This window comes from Oncorhynchus nerka, linkage group LG7, assembly GCF_034236695.1.
Source record: "Oncorhynchus nerka isolate Pitt River linkage group LG7, Oner_Uvic_2.0, whole genome shotgun sequence".
NCBI lineage: Eukaryota > Metazoa > Chordata > Actinopteri > Salmoniformes > Salmonidae > Oncorhynchus > Oncorhynchus nerka.
In genome coordinates, this window is record NC_088402.1 from 93,765,358 (window position 1) to 93,786,507 (window position 21,150).

The 21,150-nt window shown below is 43.8% G+C and overlaps 1 protein-coding gene across 3 annotated transcripts in view; it reads left to right on the forward strand.

The window, feature by feature from the left end:
* The first annotated feature begins 9,802 nt into the window (after positions 1-9,802).
* mbd1a (methyl-CpG binding domain protein 1a) overlaps positions 9,803-21,150 on the forward strand; it is a 78,140-nt gene continuing 66,792 nt past the window's right edge. For all 3 annotated transcript variants that reach the window (XM_065020997.1, XM_065020998.1, XM_065020999.1), the window contains exons 1-6: positions 9,803-9,904; positions 12,216-12,599; positions 13,089-13,309; positions 14,557-14,743; positions 19,228-19,320; positions 19,677-20,394. In XM_065020997.1, the coding sequence (XP_064877069.1) occupies positions 12,426-12,599; positions 13,089-13,309; positions 14,557-14,743; positions 19,228-19,320; positions 19,677-20,394 (1,393 nt within the window). In that variant the 5' untranslated portion in view covers positions 9,803-9,904; positions 12,216-12,425. The remainder of the gene's footprint in view (positions 9,905-12,215; positions 12,600-13,088; positions 13,310-14,556; positions 14,744-19,227; positions 19,321-19,676; positions 20,395-21,150) is intronic.

Consider the following 21,150-nt stretch of genomic DNA (forward strand, 5'->3'; position numbering starts at 1 on the left):
AATACATCTAGCTGGTGAACAAGGTTAATACATCTAGCTGGTGAACAAGGTTAATACATCTAGCTGGTGAACAAGGTTAATACATCTAGCTGGTGAACAAGGTTAATACATCTAGCTGGTGAACAAGGTTAATACGTCTAGCTGGTGAACAAGGTTAATACATCTAGCTGTTGAACAAGGTTAATACATCTAGCTGGTGAACAAGGTTAATACATCTAGCTGTTGAACAAGGTTAATACATCTAGCTGTTGAACAAGGTTAATACATCTAGCTGGTGAACAAGGTTAATACATCTAGCTGGTGAACAAGGTTAATACATCTAGCTGGTGAACAAGGTTAATACGTCTAGCTGGTGAACAAGGTTAATACGTCTAGCTGGTGAACAAGGTTAATACATCTAGCTGGTGAACAAGGTTAATACATCTAGCTGGTGAACAAGGTTAATACATCTAGCTGGTGAACAAGGTTAATACATCTAGCTGGTGAACAAGGTTAATACATCTAGCTGGTGAACAAGGTTAATACATCTAGCTGTTGAACAAGGTTAATACATCTAGCTGGTGAACAAGGTTAATACATCTAGCTGGTGAACAAGGTTAATACATCTAGCTGGTGAACAAGGTTAATACGTCTAGCTGGTGAACAAGGTTAATACATCTAGCTGGTGAACAAGGTTAATACATCTAGCTGGTGAACAAGGTTAATACATCTAGCTGTTGAACAAGGTTAATACATCTAGCTGGTGAACAAGGTTAATACATCTAGCTGGTGAACAAGGTTAATACGTCTAGCTGGTGAACAAGGTTAATACATCTAGCTGGTGAACAAGGTTAATACATCTAGCTGGTGAACAAGGTTAATACATCTAGCTGTTGAACAAGGTTAATACATCTAGCTGGTGAACAAGGTTAATACATCTAGCTGGTGAACAAGGTTAATACATCTAGCTGGTGAACAAGGTTAATACGTCTAGCTGGTGAACAAGGTTAATACATCTAGCTGGTGAACAAGGTTAATACATCTAGCTGTTGAACAAGGTTAATACATCTAGCTGGTGAACAAGGTTAATACATCTAGCTGGTGAACAAGGTTAATACGTCTAGCTGGTGAACAAGGTTAATACATCTAGCTGTTGAACAAGGTTAATACATCTAGCTGTTGAACAAGGTTAATACGTCTAGCTGTTGAACAAGGTTAATACATCTAGCTGGTTTTTCTATCGGCGGGACAGAATAGGAGAGTCTGGTTGGATCAGGGGTGGCGGAAAAAAACTCTAGGTCACCTTTACTTCACACACAGAAATGTGTACAAAGCTCTCCCTCTCCCTCCATTTGGTAAATCTGACCATAACTCTATCCTCCTGATTTCTGCTTACAAGCAAAAAGTAAAACAGGAAGAACCAGTGACTCGCTCAATACAGAAGTGGTCCTAAGAAGCCGATGCTAAATTACAGGACTGTTTCGCTAGCACAGACTGTAATATGTTCCGGGATTCCTCCGATGGCCTTGAGGAGTATACCGCCTCAGTCATTGGCTTCATCAATAAGTGCATCGACGACGTACGTACATATCCCAACCAGAAGGTACGTACATATCCCAACCAGAAATCATGGATTACAGGCAACATCCCTGTAAGCATCCCATTTTACATCTCAAAAGCATTAGCAGCATGGTGTTCATAGTCAAACATACTATCATTCTCATGTCATTTTTGTAGATGTTTTTAGCTCAGTGATCTTTATGGCATTTTGATAGAAGGATGCTTTGAAGAACTCAAACACTGTCAGTTCCAGCAAGGCTTGCTACCATTTGGCACCTGGACTAGTGGTGTGGGGGCTGTGCTTTGGCAAAGTGGGTGGGGTTATATCCTTCCTGTTTGGCCCTGTCCGGGGGTGTCCTCGGATGGGGCCACAGTGTCTCCTGACCCCTCCTGTCTCAGCCTCCAGTATTTATGCTGCAGTAGTTTATGTGTCGGGGGGCTAGGGTCAGTTTGTTATATCTGGAGTACTTCTCCTGTCCTATTCGGTGTCCTGTGTGAATCTAAGTGTGCGTTCTCTAATTCTCTCCTTCTCTCTTTCTTTCTCTCTCTCGGAGGACCTGAGCCCTAGGACCATGCCCCAGGACTACCTGACATGATGACTCCTTGCTGTCCCCAGTCCACCTGGCCATGCTGCTGCTCCAGTTTCAACTGGCCTGGGCCCTAGGACCATGTCCCAGGACTACCTGACATGATGACTCCTTGCTGTCCCCAGTCCACCTGGCCATGCTGCTGCTCCAGTTTCAACTGTTCTGCCTTACTATTATTCAACCATGCTGGTCATTTATGAACATTTGAACATCTTGGCCACGTTCTGTTATAATCTCCACCCGGCACAGCCAGAAGAGGACTGGCCACCCCACATATGCTCTCTCTAATTCTCTCTTTCTTTCTCTCTCTCTCGGAGGACCTGAGCCCTAGGACCGTGCCCCAGGACTACCTGACATGATGACTCCTTGCTGTCCCCAGTCCACCTGACTGTGCTTCTGCTCCAGTTTCAACTGTTCTGCCTTATTATTATTCGACCATGCTGGTCATTTATGAACATTTGAACATCTTGGTCATGTTCTGTTATAATCTCTACCCGGCACAGCCAGAAGAGGACTGGCCACCCCACATAGCCTGGTTCCTCTCTAGGTTTCTTCATAGGTTTTGGCCTTTCTAGGGAGTTTTTCCTAGCCACCGTGCTTTTACACCTGCATTGTTTGCTGTTTGGGGTTTTAGGCTGGGTTTCTGTACAGCACTTTGAGATATCAGCTGATGTACGAAGGGCTATATAAATACATTTGATTTGATTTGATTTGATTTGACTATCAGATGGAACCAAACGTCCCAGTTGGCCCAAAGGTTTAATTTATTACCATATGTATTATTTAGAATGATAGATATCATAGTTAAACAATCTATTTCAGATCGACTTCATTTTGCAGATGCCCTTTTTTGGACTTCCCCAAAAGAAGTCATCCGGTTTCCAGGCTCCCCCAACATGGGGAGAGTTTCCAGGCTCCCCCAACATGGGGAGAGTTTCCAGGCTCCCCAACATGGGGAGAGTTTCCAGGCTCCCCAACATGGGGAGAGTTTCCAGGCTCCCCAACATGGGGAGAGTTTCCAGGCTCCCAAACATGGGGAGAGTTTCCAGGCTCCCCAACATGGGGAGAGTTTCCAGGCTCCCCAACATGGGGAGAGTTTCCAGGCTCCCCAACATGGGGAGAGTTTCCAGGCTCCCCAACATGGGGAGAGTTTCCAGGCTCCCCAACATGGGGAGAGTTTACAGGCTCACCAGCATGGGGAGAGTTTCCAGGCTCCCTAACATTGGGAGAGTTTCCAGGCTCACCAACATGGGGAGAGTTTCCAGGCTCCCCAACATGGGGAGAGTTTCCAGGCTCTCAAACAAGGGGAGAGTCTCCAGGCTCCCAAACATGGGGAGAGTTTCCAGGCTCCCCAACATGGGGAGAGTTTCCAGGCTCCCTAACATGGGGAGAGTTTCCAGGCTCCCCAACATGGGGAGAGTTTCCAGGCTCCCCAACATGGGGAGAGTTTCCAGGCTCCCCAACATGGGGAGAGTTTCCAGGCTCCCCAACATGGGGAGAGTTTCCAGGCTCCCCAACATGGGGAGAGTTTCCAGGCTCCCCAACATGGGGAGAGTTTCCAGGCTCACCAACATGGGGAGAGTTTCCAGGCTCCCCAACATGGGGAGAGTTTCCAGGCTCCCCAACATGGGGAGAGTTTCCAGGCTCACCAACATGGGGAGAGTTTCCAGGCTCACCAACATGGGGAGAGTTTCCAGGCTCCCCAACTTGGGGAGAGTTTCCAGGCTCCCCAACATGGGGAGAATTTCCAGGCTCACCAACATGGGGAGAGTTTCCAGGCTCACCAACATGGGGAGAGTTTCCAGGCTCCCCAACATGGGGAGAGTTTCCAGGCTCCCCAACATGGGGAGAGTTTCCAGGCTCCCCAACATGGGGAGAGTTTCCAGGCTCCCCAACATGGGGAGAGTTTCCAGGCTCCCCAACATGGGGAGAGTCTCCAGGCTCCCAAACATGGGGAGAGACAATTTCATTCAAATAGGAAAGAAGATTCCCGAAGAGGAGTTACCAAAATATAAGTATTATAACTTTAAATAAATTTATGTTTTTCGCTCAACATTTTCAACCACTGCAGAAAAATCCTCTTGTCTTTGTCTGTACCGGTCTTAACAAAAGCTTATGTTGCTCCCTAGGGACGTTCTGGATTTCAAACTGGAAGTGCTCTTCGTTTGGATTGACAGGCATGAGACTACAGAAAGGAAAAGGCTTAATGAAACAGGTTTTTGGGGGGATTGACAGGAATCCAGAGAGCAGTAGCGGTGCATGGGTAAAATCAACTACACATTAGTTTGTTTCATCACAAAACCAGAGAGCAACATCCGTCCGGTGAAGTCCACAAAGCAATTACTGCATGTAAACAAAGACTTATATCACCTGCAACACGGTCAAGCAAGTTCATGTTTTCAACAGTTTACTAAACAACTAGTGATTTAGAACCACTGAGTTACAGCCAAGTCAACACAAAGACAGAAACACTGCCTCCGCTATTCCTGAACCCTTTCAGCTTAACCTCCTAGAGTCGATTTCCTCGCCCCCTGAGGAAATCTAATTAACATAATAATACAAAATCCCCCAGAAATATATGTCAGTTTAAACTACAGATGTCTGTTTGTTTGCATTGGATGAGTCTCAATCCACCACATCTGCCTCTGTCGCACAGCCGCATCGAGGGTGCAAGGTGACAGAGCTGGAGCGGTGTTTATCAGACCAGGAGACATCTCATCTGAGGTGCAAGGTGACAGAGCTAGAGCAGTGTTTATCAGACCAGGAGACATCCCATCTGAGGTGAAAGGCGACAGAGCTAGAGCAGTGTTTATCAGACCAGGAGACATCCCATCTGCTGTGCAAGGTGACAGAGCTAGAGCGGTGTTTGGATGAGTCTCAATCCAGCACATCTGCCTCTGTCGCACTTCCCCATCTAGGGTGCAAGGTGACAGAGCTGGAGCGGTGTTTGGATGAGTCTATATCCAGCATATCTGCCTCTGTCGCACCTCCTCATCTAGGGTGCAAGGTGACAGAGCTAGAGCGGTGTCTGTCAGACCAGGAGACATCTCATCTGAGGTGAAAGGTGACAGAGCTAGAGCGGTGTCTGTCAGACCAGGAGACATCTCAAAAATCAGACTTCTCACTAAATTGTCTGTAGCGTCCCGAACGGCTTGGCCTACACACTAATATGTACATGTCAGTTGTTTTGTTCTAGGGCGCCCACAGGCCTCAGAAGACTGGTCCGAAGGACCCCCGGGTACCAGTCGAGAAAATGAATGGAAGTTTATATGGAGACTATTTAATGCCAAAAATATGGGGTTAAATACATGTCAAAACAATAACGAATGTTTCCTGATCTTTCTTCTATCTCTCAGATATAGGAAAGACACTTCAGAACAAACCTCCTTTTGATTTGTTATTCCATGTAGTGAATCTGTTAGAATATAGAGGGTGTCTCCTGGGGGGGGGGGGGGATTGTCATGCCCTCTTCACGACTGTCTTGGTGCGTTTGGACCGTGATAGTTTGTTGTTGATGTGGACACCAAGGAACTTGAAGCTCTCGACCTGCTCATCTGCAGCCCTGTCGATGAGAACGGGGGCGTGCTCGGCCCTCCTTTTTCCTGAAGTCCACGATAATTTAGGCTGGGTGTGCCAAATACAGGTGTGCCAAGCTTTTAGAGTCATACCCATTGTGCTGACACAGCACAGAGGAGATGCAGATTTTGCTCCAACTTGTCACTCAATCATTTGAACTTTTTGCTATTTTTATAAAAGGACATAAAACTAAAACTGAAGTTTCAATTGAAGGGGCTAATCCCATTTTTTCCCCCTCTGGTGGAGCTGGGCCCACCTGGACCTCTCCACCTACAAGGACAGACAGACAGACAGACAGACAGACAGACAGACAGACAGACAGACAGACAGACATACATACAGACAGACAGACAGACAGACAGACAGACAGACAGACAGACAGACAGACAGACAGACAGACAGACAGACAGACAGACAGACAGACAGACAGACAGACTGACATCCCAGGTCTACATTAGAGTATGTTAGTTGTATTTGTAAGTGTTTATAAGGATTTGGACAGTTAAATAACTTGCCTAGTTAAAAAAAAAAAAAAAAAAAAACTTCATCAATGACTGTTGTAGGAGTGGCGCCCCCTGTATGAGGACAGCGGTACTGCATTACAGTGTTGCGTTGTGCTCTGTTTTATCTCAACAACACCCCCCCCCCCCCCCCCCCCCCCCCCCCCAAGACACCTATCCAAATAATGTTCACTACAACCGAGTAGAAAGACTGGGTGTAGGGGTGAAGGAATTCCCCCACTAATGGTTAATTTTTTAGGTTTGGGAGAGGGATAGCTGATCCTAGATCTGTACTGTAGGGGAAACTTCACCCTGCAGCACAAAGACTAGACACAAAACAAGATGGTGGAAACCTCACCCAGACGTTGGATATTCAACGGTATCCTCATCATGTCAGATACTTCACCTGGGGGTGTATTTATAAGGAAACAAATGCAAACAAACAGGGGGGGAAACCGGTGTAAAATGGGGAAGGACCTACCTAAATTTGTCCATTAGAAACTCGTTTTCATTGCAAAACATTTTGCTACTGGTTTTGTCAGGTTTTATACTTATTGATTTACTGGTCTCTGTATGAGACCTTGTTATGTGGCCTCTCTCTCTGAGACCTAGTTATCTGTTCTCTCTCTCTGAGACCTAGTTATCTGTTCTCTCTCTCTGAGACCTAGTTATCTGTTCTCTCTCTCTGAGAACTAGTTATCTGTTCTCTCTCTCTGAGACCTTGTTATGTGGCCTCTCTCTCTGAGACCTAGTTATCTGTTCTCTCTCTCTGAGACCTAGTTATCTGTTCTCTCTCTCTCTGAGACCTAGTTATCTGTTCTCTCTCTCTGAGAACTAGTTATCTGTTCTCTCTCTCTGAGACCTAGTTATCTGTTCTCTCTCTCTCTGAGACCTAGTTATCTGTTCTCTCTCTCTGAGACCTAGTTATCTGTTCTCTCTCTCTGAGACCTAGTTATGTGGCCTCTCTCTGAGACCTAGTTATCTGTTCTCTCTCTCTGAGACCTTGTTATGTGGCCTCTCTCTCTGAGACCTAGTTATCTGTTCTCTCTCTCTCTGAGACCTAGTTATCTGTTCTCTCTCTCTGAGACCTAGTTATCTGTTCTCTCTCTCTCTGAGAACTAGTTATCTGTTCTCTCTCTCTCTGAGACCTAGTTATCTGTTCTCTCTCTCTCTGAGACCTAGTTATCTGTTCTCTCTCTCTCTGAGAACTAGTTATCTGTTCTCTCTCTCTCTGAGACCTAGTTATCTGTTCTCTCTCTCTCTGAGAACTAGTTATCTGTTCTCTCTCTCTCTGAGAACTAGTTATCTGTTCTCTCTCTCTATGAGAACTAGTTATGTGGGAACACCAGCTGTAGGTAGACCTATACATTTCACATGGGCTACATCCCCAAATGGCATCCTACATAGTGCACGACAGGCCCTGGTCAAAAGTAGTGCACTATAAAGGGAACAGGTTGCCATTTGGGACACATTCGGTTGAAGTCAGAAGTTTACATACACTTAGGTTGGAGTCATTAAAACTAGTTTATATACACTTAGGTTGGAGTCATTAAAACTAGTTTATATACACTTAGGTTGGAGTCATTAAAACTCGTTTTTCAACCACTCCACAAATTTCTTGTTAACAAACTATAGTTTTGGCAAGTCGGTTAGGACATCTACTTTGTGTATGACACAAGTCATTTTTCCAACAATTGTTTACAGACAGATTATTTCACTTATAATTCACTTTATCACAAATCCAGTAGGTCTGCAGTTTACATACACTAAGTTGAAAATTCCATAAAAAAGCCAGACTACGGTTTGCAACTGCACATGGGGACATAGATCGTACTTTTGGGAGAAATGTCCTCTGGTCTGATAAAACAAAAATAGAACCTTTTGGCCATAATGATCATCATTATGTTTGGAAGAAAAAGGGGGAGGCTTGCAAGCCGAAGGACCCCATCCCAACTGTGAAGCACAGGGGTGCTTTGCTGCAGGAGGGACTGGTGCGCTTCACAAAATAGATGGCATCATGAGGGAGGGAAATTATGTGGATATATTGAAGCAACATCTCAAGACATCAGTTAAAGTTAAACTTGTTTGCAAATGGGTCTTCCAAATGGACAATGACCCCAAGCATACTTCCAAAGTTGTGGAAAAATGGCTTAAGGACAACAAAGTCAAGGTATTGGAGTGGCCATCACAAAGCCCTGACCTCAATCCTATGGAAGATTTGTGGGTAGAACTGAAAAAGCATGTGCGAGCAAGGAGGCCTACAAACCTGACTCAGTTACACCAGCTCTGTCAGGAGGAATGGGCCAAAATTCACCCAACTTATTGTGGGAAGCTTGTGGAAGGCTAACTGAAACGTTTGACCCAAGTTAAACAATTTAAAGGCAATGCTACCAAATACTAATTGAGTGTATGTTAACTTCTGACCCACTGGGAATGTGATGAAAGAAATAAAAGCTGAAATAAATAATTCTCTCTACTATTTTTGTGACATTTCACATTCTTAAAATAAAGTGGTGATCCTAACTGACCTAAGACGGGGAAATTGTACTTGGATTTAAATGTCAGGAATTGTGAAAAAGTGAGTTTAAATGTATTTGGCGAAGGTGTATGTAAACTTCCGACGACTTCGACTGTACACAGGGATTCATGGTGTGGACAAAGCAACGTGAGGACCTACATGTGTATGTTTCCTATTTTCCCACAAACTGTCGAAAGAGCGTTTTAACATGTCGTCTGACATCATGCTACTGACGGTGTTCATGTGTTTTATGGTATTTTATTGCCCGAAGTCAACATTACATCTTTTTCTTCTTAACCAAGTATTGGAATGGAGTTTAGGAATTATGTGACAAATTAAAACCTGCCAATGAGACATTTGAATGGATATCCTATTAATTTTAAGAACATAAATGGTTGGGTGTGATGGCCTACTTCCAGATATTGGTTCATCCATATTTGTGTTAGAATTAGGCCTCTTTTTCAAGATTTAAAATGAGTTTGTTCCTCGTCAGTTTTGCTGGCTTTTCTGATAGCTACATTGAGGGAAAATGTACGGACTATGACTGCGATATGGGTTTGTCTCGCCTAGCTATCTTACGATGAATGAACAAACTGTAAATTACTCTGGATAACAGCGTCTGCTAAATGACTCAAATGTCAAATCGATTATCATAACAGATGATAATAATCAAATAAATGGTATAGGTCCGATTCCATTCATGAGCGTGACCCCTCCCCCAATATATATACTATTCAACCCTGAGACCGCATTTTCTGACGTTCTCACCGACCTTCAAAGGGATTGCGTGGAAGGGAAAGGGTAGCAATGTTTGATCATGGGGTAGGCTAATTAGTCTTATCAGTGCATTAGTCTTATTGAGTCTAAACATGTTCGTGATCCTCTGCCATCATTCTTCACTAAAGGTAACAACATTTATAATATTCAGAGACATTAAGTCCCATGATGCACTGGTCATAGTGCACATAACTCGGTCACCATTCAAAGTCGGACTCGATACAAATTGGCCGATACTTTAATTATTATTATTTATTTTTTTAATTATCTTGCCGATCGCCGTCCCTTCCCGCTCGTTCTGCACATGCCCAGTTCAACACATTAGTCCCCTGAAGAAGAAAAAAAGGAAACGAGAACAGGAAGACGATCGAACGTGATTTCGGCCGCGATGGAAGAAGCTTTACTGTGTGAGTATTTTCAACGAATTTCTGTCCATTTTAGAGGGTTTGTTTACATTTGTTGCAACGTTGCAAATTAGTAACAAAGATTGGCGCTACATCGCTGACCCCCCCCAAAAAAACCACGAATGGAGTTTTTTTTCGAAACAGAACCATTATTACATGAGAATTAGAAGAAATAAATCTGTGCAGCGCATAATATTCTCCTGCAATGAGCAGTTTTTCAGTAGTAGCGCCGAGGGGAAAACACACGGAGCCGTGGACGGAGAACGGAGAGAGGGGGAGTGAGCAGCACAGGAGGGTCCTACACAACGAGGAAGGGTATATTCATTACGTTGATTCTGCTGCAAAACGTTTTGTATGTGGAACAGAAACGTTACTTCAAACGCTTTTGAGTTCCGTTTTGTTCTCAAAAAAATAAGTTGTAGTTCAGTAGTGTCTCTTTAAAAAATTAATAATAATAAATAAACGTATGGAAGAGGTTGAAGAAACCCAGCACCGGGGTCTTCACTTCAGAGAGAGCACTTCGCAGACTATTCAGATTGGAATGGCAACGAGTGGAAACCATGCCATTTCAAAGTGAACTACAACTTCCGTTTAAGTACCCAGTTTTTACGTTACGTCGAAGAGCGTTTGCCGGGAGAGAAAAACAAATCGGGTTTCACAAACGTAAACGTTATGCAACAGAATATGTGTAATGAATACATCCCCTGTTGTTGGGAGTCACATGGATCCGACGACCAGGCTGAATCATGGCGGATGGAACATGAAAGTGTTTTTTTGTGTGTGTGGTTTTTTGTTGTTGGTTGCTACAGTGCTTCGATGCGCGCCTACCCATGTTTAATGACTAGCAACAACCAAGCCATGTTTCCAGTTGTTGTTTTAAAGAGTTACGGTAGATAACAGCTTTTTGGGTCACTAGCTATGTATCAAACGTGTTGGTAATGTTCATCAAAACAACACTACAATCAGATGAAGTTGTAGTGATTTCAATTGCTGCAGTTCGAAACAGCTGGCCGTGCTACAAGCTAACTACAGTGTGTTGAGTTTGTCAAGGCAAAATACTGTAACTAACAAGAACTTGGCAGATGGCCCATTCATCAACTACAGGCTGATAAGGAGATCTGACACCAGTCAGTCTTAAATAGCCCACCAGATAATATTATTACAATAACCCAAAACACATTTTCACGATGATATTGAGGTTTTTCTCAGTTCTAGTTATATTTTTGACATCTTAGCAGACACTTTTCCAGAGGGACTTAGTGCATTCCTATGCACTCCTGTATACAAGGGGCTGTGCTTCATTGTGATTTGAGCACAGTGCTGCAGTCATTGATTCAGTGTTTCCCCTACCATTCTATAAGGTAGGGCGCCAACCCCGTTTATTTTTATTTTTAAGTTAGATTTGAGTTTGACTGTTATAATGCCAGAAGGTTTGCCTCTTGCTTTGGAGACCTAGAGAAAGTTTGATTTAGGCAAAGACTGAATTGATTAGCAGTGTTGTGAACAGACACCATACAACCTATCCTGCAAAGGCTTTTGATAAAAAATATACCAGTCAGTTCCCACCTTACTAGCACTGTGTTTAAAGCTTGATGATGTGGGGTTCCTTGTGAGTTTTGTAGTTGAATTAGACAATATGACTAATTGATTAATTTAAGCCGCCAGGTGATTGGTTGGATTTAAAACACGGGCAGGGTTTAAACTTCCAAGAGCAACCCCAAAGGCCTGTAATATTCTAACTCTGCAGGTGTAGGCTTAATAATTTAGGTATTACATTTCCCACAACCCCCCCCGGTAATTATTTTCTAATAAGCTTGTTTATAAATTATCCATTAGGCCTTTTTTCCACTCATGTTCTGTTATCTTGGAAAGTGGTGTCAGCATTACGTTATTATCCTGCTGCATTTCTGCAGACAAGTGTTTTTGTTTTTGTTCTGCCGGCCCGCCCTCGATCAGTGCGCTGTGATCACCATGGCAACCACATATTTTTTCTTCTTCTTCTTCTCCGGTGCTAAACATATCGACAAGGCACCAGCGTGTAACCTTGGAAACCCACATGGGTGAACGCCAAGCTCCAGATTGATGGTTTCAATCGAGCCAATGTCCATGGTTTCTTGTTGTTTCTATGTTACGTAGTTCACAGTAAATTACATCTTTGGTCCTAGCAATCGTTGGTCAATGGTTGAGACTTTTGAATTAACATTTTGAATGTAGGTTATATATTGATAATTTCAGAACTGTCCATTTATTGCCTCGTGCTTTCTATATTATAATAAATAATGATACCGACTGACATTTTTTCCTTTTATTTCAGAGTTTCCCAAACATCAGCTGACCCCACCCAAACCCCTTACCACCACAAATGCCATTATGAAGAGACTAGAGACTTTGTGTATAGACCTTCATATGTCGTAAGGCTACAGGCGAGAACAGAGGAGCACCTGTGTTTGCTGTGAGTCAGTAACGTTACTAAACATGGATGATAAACAGTGAGTAGGCTTAACTAGATTACATTCGACCCGACATGGACAGGAAGCGCCCTAAACTGCTCATCCTAAGGAGAGACACAGTAGAGGGTAGGATGGTGGCACGACACATTGCTCTGGAGGAGGACACACCCCTGAGCCACGCGGCCAATCAGGCTCCGGACCTCGGAGAGGGAGCCAATCAGGGAGACCAGGCCGGGGCTGAAGAAGAGGTGAGTGAGGGGTGTTTTCAGTGATCTGAAAGACGGTTTTGAACATTGCAGAAAGAAAACAGACAGAGTTCACTCCAGTCCTTATTTTATCCAACAGACAATTGTAACTTTAAAGAAAAGTATATATATATTAACATATGCCATTTAGCAGACACTTTTATCCTAAGCTATTTACAGTCATTTACATAGGAATTACGTTGTATACATTTTACACTCTTGGCACCATAATTTCAGTTTATTCAGCTATAGCAGGTCTTTAAAAAAAAGAAGTGTTTTTTAAAAAACGTCATCAAATTATTCCCACGTACCTGCAACAAGCCGATTTTTATATATATTTTTTAAGCTATGCTAGCATTTTTTTTTCCTATTTTGAGAGAATCATATTTGTTCTACACCCCATTTCTATCTGAATGTTCTGTGGCATTACATCCTCCTGAACAGTGACTAGAGTTGACACCATTTCTATCTGAATGTTCTGTAACGCGACAGACCCTTGGTGAAGAGGCGCTGATCCAGCTGGAGAGCGACATGCTCCCTCTAGGAGCAGAGGTCCAGATGCACACGGTCTCCAGTGAACGACTGGTTTTGGCCCATGGGACAAGGGAAGGAGGGGGGTGTCTGGACGGGCCGCCTGGAGCCTGGTCTGAGCCCCTGGGGGAGGACGACATTGACGATGGGGAAGAGATGGAGGAGCGTGATAATGAACAGAGGTATGGAATTTAATTCCCTCACTCACACTTGATCTTCCTGGTAACTGATTTTAGCTGATAGTGGCTAGTTGTAATGACTGAATTCTGGTTGTTTTCCCCACTAAATTCTCTGGCTTTTAGAGCGTCTACTATATGACTGAAATGTAAAATGGTCATCGTTTTTATTATATATTATATTATTACATTTGCTAGTTGTCTGCATTCTGCAACTTTCTTTTGGTTTTTAAGAACAGTTAACCGAGCATACCATGTGCAAAGGGATGAATGTCTCATTAACCGAGCATACCATGTGCAAAGGGATGAATGTCTCATTAACCGAGCATACCATGTGCAAAGGGATGAATGTCTCATTAACCGAGCATACCATGTGCAAAGGGATGAATGTCTCATTAACCGAGCATACCATGTGAAAAGGGATGAATGTCTCATTAACCGAGCATACCATGTGCAACCTGACAGCTTGTTACTTTTTCTGTTCAAATAAAAAGGGATGGATGTCTCTTAGCAGAGCTTGGCCCTGTGATATTTTTTTATTTTACCTTTATTTAACTAGGCAAGTCAGTTCAGAACAAATTCTTATTTTCAATGACAGCCTGTTCGTTGGCAGAACGACAGATTTGTACCATGTCAGCTCGGGGGTTTGAACTTGCAACCTTCCGGTTACTAGTCCAACACTCTAACAACTAGGCTACCCTGCCGCCCCAGGTGTACTGGTACATCAAGCTGTCTCACTACAGAAACAGGAGACAGAATAGTATCCTGTCCAGGGGGTGTACTCTACATCAAGCTGTCTCACTACAGAAACAGGAGACAGAATAGTATCCTGTCCAGGGGGTGTCCTGGTACATCAAGCTGTCTCACTACAGAAACAGGAGACAGACTAGTGTCCTGTCCAGGGGGTGTACTCTACATCAAGCTGTCTCACTACAGAAACAGGAGACAGACTAGTGTCCTGTCCAGGGGGTGTCCTGGTACATCAAGCTGTCTCACTACAGAAACAGGAGATAGACTAGTGTCCTGTCCAGGGGGTGTACTCTACATCAAGCTGTCTCACTACAGAAACAGGAGATCGACTAGTGTTATGTGGGTTGTTCTGGTACATCAAGCTGTCTCACTACAGAAACAGGAGATCGACTAGTGTTATGTGGGTTGTTCTGGTACATCAAGCTGTCTCACTACAGAAACAGGAGATCGACTAGTGTTATGTGGGTTGTTCTGGCTCAGACATAAGTTATCCTTTTGTCCAGACCGGCTCCTAAACGCAGGTGGAGGTGGAAGGTTCCGGTACAGGCTGACGACGACTGGGAAGATTGCTCCTCTTTAGGACCGGGCTGGAAACGCAGAGTGGTGTTCCGACGCTCAACCACCCTGCCCGCTAAGAGGAAGTGGGACACATACTACTGCAGTCCTTGTGGGGACCGCATGAGAAGCAAGGTGAACACTCCTTAATACTTCTACAGAGAGACAGGGTAGCGGTCCGGTATGAATTAACGTTTGAAGTGGATTTAACAGGTGACCTCAATAAAGGAATCATAGCTTTCACCTGGATTCACCTGGATTCACCTGGTCAGTCTATGTCGTAGAAAGAGAAGGTGTTCATCATGTGGTAAAGAGTCCTGAACGCTGATTGGCTGAAAGCCGTGGTATATCAGATCGTATACCACGGGTATGACAAAAACCATGTCTTTTTTATTTTTTACTGTTCTACTTGGTAATCAGTTTATAACAGCAATAAGGCACCTCAGGGGGTCTGTGATATATGGCCAATATACCACGGCTAAGTGCTGTTCTTATCGCACGACTCAACGCAGAGTGCATGGACGCTACCATTAGCCGTGGTGTATTGGTCATATACCACAAACTCCCAAGGTGCCTAATTGCTATTACAAACTGTCTACCAATTTTAATAAATGTTTTTTTTTTCATACCACGGCTGTCAGCCAATCAGCATTCAGGACTCGAACCACCTAGTGTATATTTATATTCCTAACTCATTACGATATCTTCTTTCTTTTCTTTTTAAAAAAAATAACTTTTTGGATTCTGTGTGTATAGTTATTAGATATTGCTACACTGTTGGAGCTAGAAACACAAGCATTTAGCTAGGTATTACTGTACTGTTGGAGCTAGAAACACAAGCATTTAGCTAGGTATTACTGTACTGTTGGAGCTAGAAACACAAGCATTTAGCTAGGTATTACTGTACTGTTGGAGCTAGAAACACAAGCATTTAGCTAGGTATTACTGTACTGTTGGAGCTAGAAACACAAGCATTTAGCTAGGTATTACTGTACTGTTGGAGCTAGAAACACAAGCATTTAGCTAGGTATTACTGTACTGTTGGAGCTAGAAACACAAGCATTTAGCTAGGTGTTACTGTACTGTTGGAGCTAGAAACACAAGCATTTAGCTAGGTGTTACTGTACTGTTGGAGCTAGAAACACAAGCATTTAGCTAGGTATTACTGTACTGTTGGAGCTAGAAACACAAGCATTTGGCTAGGTATTACTGTACTGTTGGAGCTAGAAACACAAGCATTTAGCTAGGTATTACTGTACTGTTGGAGCTAGAAACACAAGCATTTAGCTAGGTATTACTGTACTGTTGGAGCTAGAAACACAGGCATTTAGCTAGGTATTACTGTACTGTTGGAGCTAGAAACACAAGCATTTAGCTAGGTATTACTGTACTGTTGGAGCTAGAAACACAAGCATTTAGCTAGGTATTACTGTACTGTTGGAGCTAGAAACACAAGCATTTAGCTAGGTATTACTGTACTGTTGAGCTAGAAACACAAGCATTTAGCTTGGTATTACTGTACTGTTGGAGCTAGAAACACAAGCATTTAGCTTGGTATTACTGTACTGTTGGAGCTAGAAACACAAGCATTTAGCTAGGTATTACTGTACTGTTGGAGCTAGAAACACAAGCATTTAGCTAGGTATTACTGTACTGTTGGAGCTAGAAACACAAGCATTTAGCTAGGTATTACTGTACTGTTGGAGCTAGAAACACAAGCATTTAGCTTGGTATTACTGTACTGTTGGAGCTAGAAACACAAGCATTTAGCTTGGTATTACTGTACTGTTGGAGCTAGAAACACAGGCATTTAGCTAGGTATTACTGTACTGTTGGAGCTAGAAACACAAGCATTTAGCTAGGTATTACTGTACTGTTGGAGCTAGAAACACAGGCATTTAGCTAGGTATTACTGTACTGTTGGAGCTAGAAACACAAGCATTTAGCTAGGTATTACTGTACTGTTGGAGCTAGAAACACAAGCATTTAGCTTGGTATTACTGTACTGTTGGAGCTAGAAACACAAGCATTTAGCTAGGTATTACTGTACTGTTGAGCTAGAAACACAAGCATTTAGCTAGGTATTACTGTACTGTTGGAGCTAGAAACACAAGCATTTAGCTAGGTATTACTGTACTGTTGGAGCTAGAAACACAAGCATTTAGCTAGGTATTACTGTACTGTTGGAGCTAGAAACACAAGCATTTAGCTAGGTATTACTGTACTGTTGGAGCTAGAAACACAGGCATTTAGCTAGGTATTACTGTACTGTTGGAGCTAGAAACACAAGCATTTAGCTAGGTATTACTGTACTGTTGGAGCTAGAAACACAGGCATTTAGCTAGGTATTACTGTACTGTTGGAGCTAGAAACACAAGCATTTAGCTAGGTATTACTGTACTGTTGGAGCTAGAAACACAGGCATTTAGCTAGGTATTACTGTACTGTTGGAGCTAGAAACACAAGCATTTAGCTAGGTATTACTGTACTGTTGGAGCTAGAAACACAAGCATTTAGCTAGGTATTACTGTACTGTTGGAGCTAGAAACACAGGCATTTAGCTAGGTATTACTGTACTGTTGGAGCTAGAAACACAAGCATTTAGCTAGGTATTACTGTACTGTTGGAGCTAGAAACACAGGCATTTAGCTAGGTATTACTGTACTGTTGGAGCTAGAAACACAAGCATTTAGCTTGGTATTACTGTACTGTTGGAGCTAGAAACACAAGCATTTCTCTACACCTGCGATAACTTCTACAAAACGGTGTATACGACCAATAAACTGATTCTTAAATTCTGGTCCTTTAAAAACCTGCATTGTGTAAAATATTGTGTGTTATAGCGTGTAAAAATAAATCCATGTGGTTTTGAAGTAAGGAGATACTGGTATGGAGATACTGGTATGGAGATACTGGTATACTGGTATGGAGATACTGGTATGGAGATACTGGTATACTGGTATGGAGATACTGGTATGGAGATACTGGTATGGAGATACTGGTATGGCCCGTGATACTGGTATGGCCCGTGATACTGGTATGGCCCGTGATACTGGTATGGAGATACTGGTATGGAGATACTGGTATGGCCCGTGATACTGGTATGGAGATACTGGTATGGAGATACTGGTATGGCCCGTGATACTGGTATGGAGATACTGGTATGGAGATACTGGTATGGCCCGTGATACTGGTATGGAGATACTGGTATGGAGATACTGGTATGGCCCGTGATACTGGTATGGCCCATGATACTGGTATGCCCCGTGATACTGGTATGGAGATACTGGTATGGAGATACTGGTATGGAGATACTGGTATGGCCCGTGATACTGGTATGGAGATACTGGTATGGAGATACTGGTATGGCCCGTGATACTGGTATGGAGATACTGGTATGGCCCATGATACTGGTATGGAGATACTGGTATGGCCCATGATACTGGTATGGTGATACTGGTATGGTGATACTGGTATGGCCCATGATACTAAGGAGTGGGGTGATACTGGTATGGAGATACTGGTATAGTGATACTGGTATGGAGATACTGGTATGGCCCATGATACTGGTATGGAGATACTGGTATGGCCCATGATACTGGTATGGCCCATGATACTGGTATGGTGATACTGGTATGGCCCATGATACTGGTATGGTGATACTGGTATGGTGATACTGGTATGGCCCATGATACTAAGGAGTGGGGTGATACTGGTATGGCCCATGATACTGGTATGGTGATACTGGTATGGTGATACTGGTATGGCCCATGAGACTAAGGAGTGGGGTCATACTGGTATGGAGATACTGGTATGGAGATGCTGGTTTGGCCCATGATACTGGTATGGCCCATGATACTAAGGAGTGGGGTGATACTGGTATGGTGATACTGGTATGGAGATACTGGTATGGTGATACTGGTATGTCCCATGATACTAAGGAGTGGGGTGATACTGGTATGGAGATACTGGTATGTCCCATGATACTGGTATGTCCCATGATACTGGTATGGCTCATGATACTAAGGAGTGGGGTGATACTGGTATGGAGATACTGGTATGTCCCATGATACTGGTATGGCCCATGATACTGGTATGGCCCATGATACTAAGGAGTGGGGTGATACTGGTATGGAGATACTGGTATGTCCCATGATACTGGTATGTCCCATGATACTGGTATGGCCCATGATACTAAGGAGTGGGGTGATACTGGTATGGAGATACTGGTATGTCCCATGATACTGGTATGGCCCATGATACTGGTATGGCCCATGATACTGGTATGACCCATGATACTGGTATGGCCCATGATACTAAGGAGTGGGGTGATACTGGTATGGAGATACTGGTATGTCCCATGATATTGGTATGTCCCATGATACTGGTATGACCCATGATACTGGTATGGCCCATGATACTAAGGAGTGGGGTGATACTGGTATGGCCCGTGATACTGGTATGTCCCATGATACTGGTATGGCCCATGATACTAAGGAGTGGGGTGATACTGGTATTGTAGGCTGCATGTGTATGATCTGTATGTGATGTTTTACATTGATGCTAAATAACGTTGTCTTGCCTTGGATGGTCAATAAAGTTATATTCTATATTCTAAGGTTGAACTGACCAAATACCTCCGTGGTGGCATGGACCTCTCTCGTTTTGACTTCCAGTCAGGACTCTTCTTGGATGAGAAGAGCAGGTTGAAGGTAAAAACACTTCCTTACTTCCTGGTGCCATTATTATTCCTGGTGCCATTATTATTCCTGGTGCCATTATTATTCCCGGGGGCCTTACTTCCTGGTGCCATTATTATTCCCGGGGGCCTTACTTCCTGGTGCCATTATTATTCCTGGTGCCATTATTATTCCTGGTGCCATTATTATTCCTGGTGCCATGGGTCTTATTCATTAGTGAATAAGGAAGAACCGTCCCCGTTTTCAGCCCGCTTGCTTCTGATTGGTTCCTAGTGATCGACCCTGGTTTCCACCTCCGATATTGCTGTGTATGTACACAGTAGTTATGTAAAAAAATATATATATTTAGGTTTATTTCCTCACCACAGCATTTGAACCACTTGGAGGAAGTTCACTCCTCTAGTACGAGCACCTCCAGGGCTGGTACCCCTATGACCGACACCCCCAGGACAGGCACTCCAGACCTGGACCGGAACCACACCCCCGATGGCTTCCCTGGAACTCCCCAGCGCACACCACAGAGTCAGGCCAGCTTCCCGCACATCACACAGTCCCCCACTGCTGTTATCCACAACAGCCTCCCCACCACCCCTAAGCCATCCCTGGCCAGTGGCTCCCCCTCTCTCCGTCTGGAGCAGATCTCCCCACAGAGACTCAGTGCCGTGGCCTCTTCAAGCCGAGACGCGGTAATCCCTCATCTGTCTCAGTCTCTCCTGCCTCTCAGCCCGACCAACAACCAGCTCCTTCAGTCAGGACTACAACCACCTAGCCCAACCAAGAATCCACTCTCTCAATTAGGACTACAAACCCCAGAGAGGCACAGGAAGGTAGTAGTGATCCATAGGCCGGATGTGGATCTGGACCCAATCACCTCCCCTCCCCCTCAGCACCGTTCCCTGGTAACCCAGTGGACCCAACAGTGGAGTGGATCTAATATTGTGCTGAATGGACACAGAGAAATGGACACAGAGAAACCAACTTGTACAGGTAGACGTGGACAGGCAGAGTCAGTGGAAGTAACGTCCCTTAGGCCAGACTCCTACGGTGAGAGGATTCAGCAGATGAAAACAGCCAATGACAAAGATGGTGAGTCCTTTTTTAAAATTCTTCTTTTTCTTTTTTTCTCTCCATTCTTTTGTATTCAACAAGCCAGGATAGTCCACTCAGTAACACTGGCTTATCTTTCTCAGAGGGCTAGACTACAAAACAGGATCAAGGAGTTAGCCAGCCAGCTTCCCTGAATATTCTGAACAGAGTGGCTGCAGATCAGACTTTTCCCAGATCCCCCACCCCCCTCAAAAAAAAACCTAAAGATTCCGAAGCTTCTGCACACATGTTGCTTCTGTACTTTAGGCAGTAGAGGGCTACTCTGGTGAATGGTGCTCGCTTTAATAAAGTTATATAGAAGCTGAGATCACATAATGATAGGCTTCTACGTAACAGAGTGAATATAATAGCACAGTATAACTGTCAGACACAAAACAAAAAACACACAACAGTGCATCCCACTAGGCATAATACACAGGTAGGCTATGCTACGGTCTGTTAGCAACGTAGCGCTAAAATTCATTCAGGTAGGCTATGCTACGGTCTGTTAGCAACGTAGCTCTAAAATTAATTCAGGTAGGCTATGCTACGGTCTGTTCGCAACGTAGCTCTAAAATTATTTCGGGTAGGCTATGCTACGGTCTGTTAGCAACGTAGCTCTAAAATTCATTCGGGTAGGCTATGCTACGGTCTGTTAGCAACGTAGCTCTAAAATTCATTCGGGTAGGCTATGCTACGGTCTGTTAGCAACGTAGCTCTAAAATTCATTCGGGTAGGCTATGCTACGGTCTGTTA